This window comes from Penaeus monodon, chromosome 3, assembly GCF_015228065.2.
Source record: "Penaeus monodon isolate SGIC_2016 chromosome 3, NSTDA_Pmon_1, whole genome shotgun sequence".
NCBI classification, from domain to species: domain Eukaryota; kingdom Metazoa; phylum Arthropoda; class Malacostraca; order Decapoda; family Penaeidae; genus Penaeus; species Penaeus monodon.
Genome location: NC_051388.1, coordinates 43479594 through 43489593, shown reverse-complemented (window position 1 = coordinate 43489593; position 10000 = coordinate 43479594). Strand labels below are relative to the sequence as shown.

General features: G+C 42.4%; 2 protein-coding genes across 2 annotated transcripts in view; both read right to left on the bottom strand.

Annotated features, from left to right (window-relative positions):
* Window positions 1–3398: 3398 nt before the first annotated feature.
* Window positions 3399–4577, bottom strand: LOC119588821. The gene is made up of 2 exons (XM_037937470.1): window positions 4188–4577; window positions 3399–3995 (listed from the first exon to the last, which is right to left on the bottom strand). The coding sequence occupies exons 1-2, from the start codon at window positions 4317–4319 to the stop codon at window positions 3531–3533; spliced, it is 597 nt and encodes a 198-aa protein (XP_037793398.1). The 5' UTR covers window positions 4320–4577; the 3' UTR covers window positions 3399–3530.
* Window positions 4578–8022: 3445 nt separating this feature from the next.
* The window catches only part of LOC119588810 (skin secretory protein xP2-like), a 4155-nt gene continuing 2177 nt past the window's right edge, over window positions 8023–10000 (bottom strand). Inside the window, exon 3 of the mRNA XM_037937460.1 lies at window positions 8023–9622. Coding sequence (XP_037793388.1) covers window positions 8318–9622 — 1305 coding nt within the window. The 3' untranslated portion in view covers window positions 8023–8317. The remainder of the gene's footprint in view (window positions 9623–10000) is intronic.

The following is a 10000-nucleotide window of genomic DNA, read 5'->3' as shown; positions in this document are numbered from 1 at the left end:
GCTGTCTAGGTTAATCGTTTGTTGTTTTTGCTAAATGCTTATGTTCTTTCTCTCTGCTTTCCTCTCCCCATCTGTCTACTAACCACTTTTTTGTTTATCCATTTTTCTATACATTAAGTGTACTCTAAATATATATCTAAGCGCATCTCTCTCTCTCTCTCTCTCATTCTCTCTCTTCTCTCTCTCTCTCTCTCTCTCTCTCTCTCTCTCTCTCTCTCTCTCTCTCTCTCTCTCTCTCTCTCTCTCTCTATCTATCTATCTATCTATCTATCTATCTATCTATCTATCTATCTATGTATCTATCTCTATCTATCTATCTATCTATCTCACACACTCTCTCTCTCTGCTTCCCTCCCTTCCTACATCTCTCTCTCTCTCTCTCTCTCTCTCTCTCTCTCTCTCTCTCTCTCTCTCTCTCTCTCTCTCTCTCTCTCTCTCTCTCTCTCTCTCTCCTCTACTTCCCTCCCTCCCTCCCTCCCTCTCTTAGTCTCCCCCCTCTCTCTCCCTTCTTTCCTCCCTCTCTCCCTCCATCTCTGCCTCTTCCTCCTATCCCCATTACGCAAACGATAAGTACAGAATCTTCATGGTTTCTCAGCACCAAAAATGGAAAGCCATTGCTCTCTCTCAGACGCCAATAAATATTCCAGTCAGATGAAGTGGGTCAGCTGATCTTGAGTCATTTTGAGAGCGATGACGAACGTTTTATTACCATGAGGATTTCTTTTATTGATAGATACTTAGCGGTGATGGTTTAATGCATATCTTGTTTACTATACAGTACATAAACAATGTATAAATAATAGTTACTAATGGATGGTTATTTTGATGTATAAATAATTGATTCATAAGTAGTATAAATTAACGTCATTATTATAAGTTAATAGTTATACTAGTAACGATAAGAGAGAAGCATACCAAGCATAGATAATGAATGAGTACACAAACATACTTAATAAATACATAAATAGACACGCTCAATAAATATGTGGATATAATAACAGATAATAGTAATGATACCAATAAATAAATAGATGAATTAACAAGCGGAGACCACAACAAGCTATCCAGGTAACTGCCTTTCCTCATTTCTATTTGACTAGACATAGTCATAGGCTCTTCCGTTTTCTGAACATGAATCTCATCACACCCGTTACGCCAAAAGCTGCAGGACATTCCTCATCAGCTTCCCCTGAATAGGACACTGGCTAAAGAGGGCGCCACACACGTCAGGCTCAGGGATTCGACTCAGCAGGTCAACAGCCTCGGGACGCAGAGCAGAGGTGTTGGCGTGGTGGCTAAAAGAATCGAGGTTGTTGGATAGAATTTCGACGATTTTGTTTTCCTCGAAGGTCCTTGTGTCTGCTTCAATCAGGTCCAGCTGGCAGAGCATCTTGGGAACGCAGCCTTGGGTATCCATCCAGCTTAATGTGGAGAGTAAGAGGGCCTGGGAGTCGACTGTGTTGGAGAAGGATCTGTCATCTCTTTCTCGGTCGAGAATCCCTATGATTGCAAGAGCGATGGTGGCCAGGCCCTGGAAGTGGCAGACACCATGACAAGACTATGAAATATTTCCGACAAGTAAAAGTACATTAGTTGTTTATCCGTTACAAACAGACTGATTGATAAAATGAGCATTGCTCAGCGAGACGATTACCTCAATTTACGCGCGTGTCTACTTTGAAGTAAATTCTTTTATAATGGTGGAAAATGCAGCATTTTAAGGGGAAAATATCTAAAGATGGTTATGGATTAATAACAAATTGTAAATATTCAGTTACACGCTGATTTCTGAATTTTCCGTAATTATGATTCGTATTATAACTGGACGTCATATAGCAGTTACGCGACAGTAATGCAACTTCCACAGGAAAAAACTATGGTAGTAAAATTATTTAATAGATAGTTTTATCAATAACAACCATCCCGGACTTGGACTAGACTCTGTCACTCCAAATATGACCCAGAATAACCAGTGCTAAACCATACACACACACTCATACGCGCGCGTGTGTGTGTGTGTGTGTGTGTGGTGTGTGTGTGTGTGTGTGTGTGTGTGTGTGTGTGTGTGTGTGTGGTGTTGTGTTTTGTGTGTGTGTGTGTGTTGTGTGTGTGTGTGTGTGTGTGTTGTGTGTTGTGTGTGTGTGTGTGTGTGTGTTGTGTTGTGTGTGTGTGTGTTGTGTTGTGTGTGTGTGTGTGTGTGTGTGTGTGTGTGTGTGTGTGTGTGTGTGAGGTATAGCACTTGTTATTCGGGGTCATATTTTGACTGGCAGAGAGTCTAGTCTTAGTCCGCACACACACATACACACACACACACACACACACACACACACACACTCACATTGCTGAAACAAAGTGAGAGAGAGTGAGACAGACAGACAGAGTGAGACAGACAGAGATAGATAGATAGATAGAGAGAGAGAGAGAGAGAGAGAGAGAGAGAGAGAGAGAGAGAGAGAGAGAGAGAGAGAGAGAGAAAGAGAAATTGATAGATAGATAGAGAGAAAGAGAGCCTACCCTGCACTGAGTATCTCACCTTCAACGCCATCATGACCGCCACAACTTTGTCCATGAAGATGCGGGCTGCCTGTTCCACATAGAAGGGTGCCAAGAGTTCCGCCTCCCACGGTTTAAGGGCTTTGGAAGGAGCCACATGGCACAGGCAGACGATGCATGCGACCAAGAACACATAGCGCACCTGTCATTATAAGGCAAAACGGTAGGGCGAATGAACAACCCATGATAAAGGAAATGATTCAGTGAAATTTTATCTATTTTTTCTTTTACCACGTTGAAGTCTTTTATATGAGGAGTTTTGAATGACAGGCAAAAAGGTCTTATGGAAATGTGACCATGTTCTTCTGCAGCATTTAATTACTTCACTCAAGGAAGAGGTTGCCTTACCATGCTTACGGGGAAGATGTTACACGGAGAAGTTATCTGAAGGTAGTGGGGCTCAGAGCAACCTGAAAGGCTTCTTATATTGCGACTTCGGTGAATCCTTAATGAAAGAAGAGTTTCACATGGTGCCGCACTCTTTCTAAAGGGATGGAGGCTCATCGAAACACTCCGATGTGGGGTATAAGTACTTGTGGGTTTGTGTGTCACTCTCTCTTTTTTATTTAAATATCTTTTTCCCTTTCTCTCTCTTTCTTTTTTTTCTCTCTCTTCTCTCTCTCTCCCTCTCCTCTCTCTCTCTCTCTCTCTCTCTCTCTCTCTCTCTCTCTCTCTCTCTCTCTCTCTCTCTCTCTCTCTCTCTCTCTCTCTCTCTCTTCTGTGTATGCTTATATGAAATACAAAACCAACTCATTGGTTATATTGTCTTATTACTGTTTATTATTAGGACGCAACAATACAAAACAACATAAATAGTGATAAATAAGTTAACATAAAATATCGCTACATAACAGAGAAAACATTGTACTCATGGCCTCCTTCTTGTGCTGGACTCTTACCATACATATTGATCATCACGGTAGGCTTAAGAACCAGAAAAAAAACAGCTTAATGCCATTAATAATCAGGATTGCCAATTAGGGCATTGCTTCGAGGAAAGAGCTACATTGCCCAGCCGTCTGCAAGGAGGCCCTGAGGTCAGTATCCTGCAAGGTGCATTTAGGATACGCGCGATCACAAGCGATGGGATTGTGCACTCTGCTCCCGAGGTCGAGGGCAAACAGGAAGGCAGCGTTGGTCGTGCTGCTGAAGGTGTCGACGAGCGCCGCTTCCTCAGCGTTCCACTGGTCTCGACTCTTGGTCTGGAGATGACACAGCATCTTCGGGACGCATCCTAAGGTGTCCAGCTCCTCGATGGCGGAAAGGAGGAGCTCTTCTTCATCCTCGAGGGAGTCTGCGGTGGGCCCGGAGACCGACTTCGACATCCGGTAGGAAGTGTAGCTGCTACGGTGGTACGGCACGAGGATGGGTCTGCCGATCTTGCGTCGCAGTTTCTTCTTTGTTCCTCCGAACGATAATATGAGGGCGATGATCATAGCCGTCTGGAATCAAAATAGGATTAGCATTTCATTAATGTATAATCATATCATTGCTGTAAAATCATTTTACTATCAGTTATATGTATCTTTACGCAAAGAAACTTCAATACAACACAAGTACTAATCCACATGCTAATGAAGACTAATTCATATACATGGTCTTGCATTTTTGCATGCCATGATATCAATACGTACATTGAGAGTAAAGAGAGATCCCACGGCGACTGGGCCACCGATGCCAGCAGCTGTCAGACCTTGGATGAGCTGAGCAGTGCATGACGGAAGCAAGCAGCAAGCAACAGCACATAGAACCAACTGCAACCGCATCTGTTAGGAGACAAATAAGATTTTTTTTTTTTTTTTTTGGCGTAACAAATATACACAAAAGAAATATACGTAATACTTTAACTTTCCATATGTAATGTACAATAGGATATGTTCTTATATTCACTACTTAGTAAGCATAAGATCAACTGTAATGGAAAGGGAATGTGAAAGTAGAGTTTTTTTTCACCGTTATCACATGACGGCTGCAACTATGCCCTATGCAGAGAAAGTGTGGACAAAGGAATTTGATTCTGACCCCTACTCTCCCCTATCATATGATCACTCTCTATGTACAGTATCACGTGTTTAGTACATGTGACACTTTTATCCCCGAAATAGCTGCATAGTTTTATTGTCCACCTTGCCATCGTATTATTCCCTCTTGATTTTCTATAGTGGGAAGAACCTTTATTCCCAGTCTAGAGGCGAAGGATGCGGCAGTTCATGGTACCATCGGGCTGATTAGTATTCCAATGTGGTATCCGTCGTACCAGGACACCGTTATGCGTCTGTGTAATCGAGAGCGGGTATTATCCCGGATGTGTCTAAGTGTCTATCCCTTCTCCCAACACATAGGGGAACATGAAGCCATATTATCCTGTATCTATCCTGTACATATAAATCATAAACGGATAAATTAGAAATGCAGTTATTAGGACATGTAGTGATAAATATATATAGGCCCTCCGCAGTACCTTGCTGTGGGAAGGGAAGGTGTGCGGGAGGAAGTGAGGAGAGGAACAGGGTGAAATTCACAAGAGGTGTACCTTTATATACACACCGTCGCGCAGCCTTAGGTTTCACCAGCTCTCCCAGCGACTTTCTTGGAGGCGACTGATGCCCCAGAGAACCACCTGATCAGGAAAGGGCAAGAGCGCCTCCTACCTGATTCATGAGGGTGCATGACGTTCTCGGTGACACAGTTGTAAAAGCTCCATGACTTTCATGACACCTTCCTTATGTCTTCGGGAGGTCGGGGAGGGGCGTTTCCAGACATGGTGAAAAGTAGGAGAGCGTCCTTTTCCGATTTTTTTTTTTCGTGTTTACTATCTGTTACGAAAAAAATATACATTTGCTTTCCAAATAGTAAAAAGGCCATCTTCCTTCTGCTCTGTTTTCATAACGGCTAAATGTGTTTACTTACATATTACAATTACCAGCTTTCCAGTACTAATAATCATCATTCACACACCTAAGATGCAATACGTACCATACATAATGCTCAAAATAGTAAACCTCTCTGATCAACAGGGGAAAAGACCAATAGCAGGGGATGGCCACACGACACGCCACTCTTCCGCTCGGCAACACGGCTATGCAAAGAGCACTGCCAAATACGAGTGAAAGACGTAGACCTAGATTGACATAGATGCAATTAGAAGAAGAGAAAACGTGGAGTCTTGTAGTCCTTTTGAGGAATGTTGGTTTATTTTGCATTTTATTTAGAAAGGAGCGAATCTATTCCTTCACGAACCAATACTAGTTTGCTAAGTTTGTCCCCATCATTACAAGAAGACGTTTTTGTATTCAAATAGGCTATCTTGATGCCATCAGGAATGACTGTTATAGCCATTATAGTTATTATTATAGGTATTGTTAATGTTAATGAAATTACTGTTATCATAATTTTTATTATTTTCATTACTATTATCATCACTGTTATTGTTATCAATAGTAGTAGCTGTAATATTTATATCCTTATTGTTGTTGTTTTGTTATTATTATCTTAATCATTATCATTACTACAGTCACCATTATCAGTATTATCACCATCATCATTATCATCATTATCAGTATTATCACCATCATCATTATCATCATTATCATTGTTATCATACAGTTGTTATTGTCATTATTATCATTATAATATTAACACTATTATTTTTGTTATTTTCATTGTTGATGGTATTCTTTATTGTAATTATCATCATTATTATTATCATCATCATTATCATTATCATTATCTTTTATTATCATGATTATTGTTGTCGTTGTTACTATTATCACTATCATCATCATTATTATTATTGTTATTTTTGTAGTTCAGTTGTGCTGTTCAAGGTATAATTATTGCTACATATGTAATTACTAATATTATCAGTCATTACGAGCAGCAGTGACAATGGCAGTATTCCTGTTACTGTTATTACTATTTCTACTCCAATACAATTATTATCGTTATCATCATGTTTACCATCAGCTCATTATCATCATTATTATGATCTTCAGCGTAATCAATATTACATTATGGTTTATAATCTCGATATATGTCAATATATGTGGGACCTGTACTCGTATTATTATTGAATATGCTGACTCTCTCTCTCTGCTGCATATACAGTAAGTTCATTGCGTAAGACCAAATGATAATGTATGTCATCTCAGCATCTCATTTCTGACAACTTCCCTGATGAAACTTTTTTTTTTTGTGGCATAATTTATATTATCATTATTATCATTACTGTATTGTTATCATTATTGTTATTATCATTTTCATTATTGGTCTTATTATTATTGATTATCATTATTATTATCATTAGCATCATTAGTACTATTATAATTATCAATATTATTGTTATCTATATTGTCATCATCATCAGTAGTCTTGTAAGTATTAGTATTAGTATTAGTACTACTGTTCGCAGTAGTATTATGATTAGTATTAATACTAGTATTAGCGTTAGCATTTATATTAGTATTAGTATTATCATTACTGTTGTAATTACCATCATCACCATCGTTATGACCACCAGTATTATTATCAATATTATTATCAGTTATTATTACCTACCGTTAAAAAAATATATATCATTACTATAATTGATTTTATTACTATAGTTATTAGTATTGTTATAATTCTCGCTGTTATTATCAACTTATCATAACATTATCATTATTGTCATTATTAATGCCATTTATATGTATAATGTTTCTTATTATTTTCATTGTTTGCATTCAGAAGAGACGTTGGAAATACAAAGATAAAGAGTATAAGTAGAAGAATCAGAACTAGCTGTTTGCTTGCTTGATTGTTTTGGTAAAAACAAAATGACCCCACAACACATTAGCGCTTGAGTGGGCCAGTAAACACAAGACTATGTACCCTCATTCCCGCATGCTTACTTACTTGCAGACACATATGTGTGTAGATACAAAAGCCCCAAACATACTCACACAGAAGTATCCTTTGCACAAACGCGCGCACACACACACACACACACACACACACACACACAAACACACACACACACACACACACACACACACACACACACACACACACATACACACACACAACGAGAAAAGAGAAGAAGACTAAGAAGAAGAAGAAGAAGAAGAAGAAGGAGATAAGGAAGAAGAAGAAGAGGAGGAGGAAGAAAAGAGGAATAAGGAAAGAAAAGGCAGAAACAGTGTAGGCCACAACACTGCCTTCTCTTTTCCCATTTCCTCTTTCTCCTTCCCTTCTTCCTCTCTTCTTTCCCTCTTGCTGTATTTTTTCCGTGTTCATTTTCCTTTTTCCTCGTGTAATTTTCAGTGATACAGGGAAGTAAGCTTTTCTGTTTTGTTATTTTATTATTTTTTATTGAAGTATTGTAAAATGTACAGTATATCCCAAGTAAATAAATAATGACATGACATTACATAAAAACAACATCTGCTCCTGTTGCTAATGCCAAAACATGTATAAAAATGAATGAATTAAGAAATTGCTAACTATCCTTATATGAGCTTATGCGTGAACGTGACTTGGTGATCGGAGTGGTACAGTATTCCGTATGGTATCTGTGCTCTATTTGTGCTTATTTTGATTATTGGATCTCCGTTATGTGTATGTATGTGTTTATATGTAAGTACACACACATACAAAGGCGTGTACATAACTAGGTAGATAGACAGAGGATTGTATAGTCAATGATAATAATAACAATGATCATGATGGCAACAACAGAGAATTAAAGCCCTGAGTAATAAGTCGAACATTATGAAAACCTTAAAAACTAAATGATAGTGTTCCCACAGCCTCCCGCCATCTTGAGAAGCTTTCTGAGGTCTTCCCCGTTAGGCGTGCACTTGGGGTAGGCCAGGTCACACGCCACAGGGTTCTGCGAACTGGTTCCGAGTTCGACGGCCTCTACGAAGGGGGCGCTGCTGGCGTTAGCGGTTTTGGAAGTCGTGTTAGCGAACAATGCGAGCAAAGCCTTCTCCTCCAACGTCCACTCGCTCGAGCTCTTCGTCTGCAGGTAGCACAGGATCTTGGGAGCGCAACCGACGGTGTCTACCTGGGAGACGGCCGCGAGGAGGAGGTCCTTCATCTTGGAGGTGTTTTCGGCTGCTCTCTTGTAGACGGCGTGGGGCTGTGCGGGCGAGAACATCGGGGGAGGGAAGCTGTTGTCGGAGAGATCGTAGTCCAAGGGAAAGGGGACGAACACTCGCTGGGAAGGAGCATCTCTCTCCGGGAAGGGGTTGTAGACAACGACGGAAGGATACCGGGACTCTTCTGGAGGCGGATGGAAGGGCTGCCCAGGGTAGAAATTATTCTCTTGCTGCGGGAGATAGTTGTCGAGTCTCGCCACCGGCTCGGCGTGCGAGAACTCCGCGTGCAGGGGATGGAACTCCGCGCCCTCCGCTGGGCCTGGCGCGTGCCCTGGGGAGGCTTCGTGCCCCGGGCCATGCCCTAGAGCAGGTTCAGGTCCGTGCGCATTCCCAAGCCCTGGCGCAAAATCTTGTCCAGGTGCCGGTCCATGGCCAGGTGCAGGACCAGGTGCTGGACCATGGCCAGGGGCCGGCCCAGGGCCAGGTGCCGGACCAGGGCCAGGAGCCGGACCACGGAAAGGTGCCGGACCAGGTGCCGGACCAGGGCCAGGTGCCGGACCATGGCCAGGAGCCGGACCAGGTGCCGGACCATGGCCAGGAGCCGGACCATGGCCAGGTGCCGGACCAGGGCCAGGTGCCGGTCCATGGCCAGGTGCCGGACCATGGCCAGGTGCCGGACCATGGCCAGGAGCCGGACCATGGCCAGGTGCCGGACCATGGCCAGGAGCCGGACCATGGCCAGATGCCGGGCCATGGCCAGGAGCGGGTCCATGGCCAGGTCCATACCCTGGTCCATGTCCGTGCCCGGGCGCCGGTCCGTGGCCGCCCTCCAACAGCGGCCCGAAGACGACCTCCGGGGAGGGCACGGACACGGGCCCCGCCGCGAGGCCCGGGGCGGGGATGGGCACGCCCGCCGAGGAGACGAGCCCGGCCGTGGTCAGCGACGCCTTGTCCGAGATGGCGTCCAGGATGCCCAGGCCCAGCGTGATCTGCGGGACGAGGGCGGCGGCGGGTAATGCCCCTTGCTTGTACATGCATTCTGCTAATAACTCATAATAGCTGATCTGTCACACGACCTACAGAAATGAGCTGTAACACGACGACCTACGCAACGTGGCGTTACATCATAACAACAACTAAACATTAAAACATCAGAGCTTGTACAACATTGAAGTATTTAGGCCTCTATAGTATTACAACAAGAACCTATTTAACATTATAGCATAGACTACATAAGAGCTTTTACAACGCAAAGATCATGTAAACATAGCATTTTGTGCTCATCTTATTATCATCATCAATATTATCAATATCATTATTATAATTACCATCGTTCTTACTACCATCATTATTATCATTATTTATTT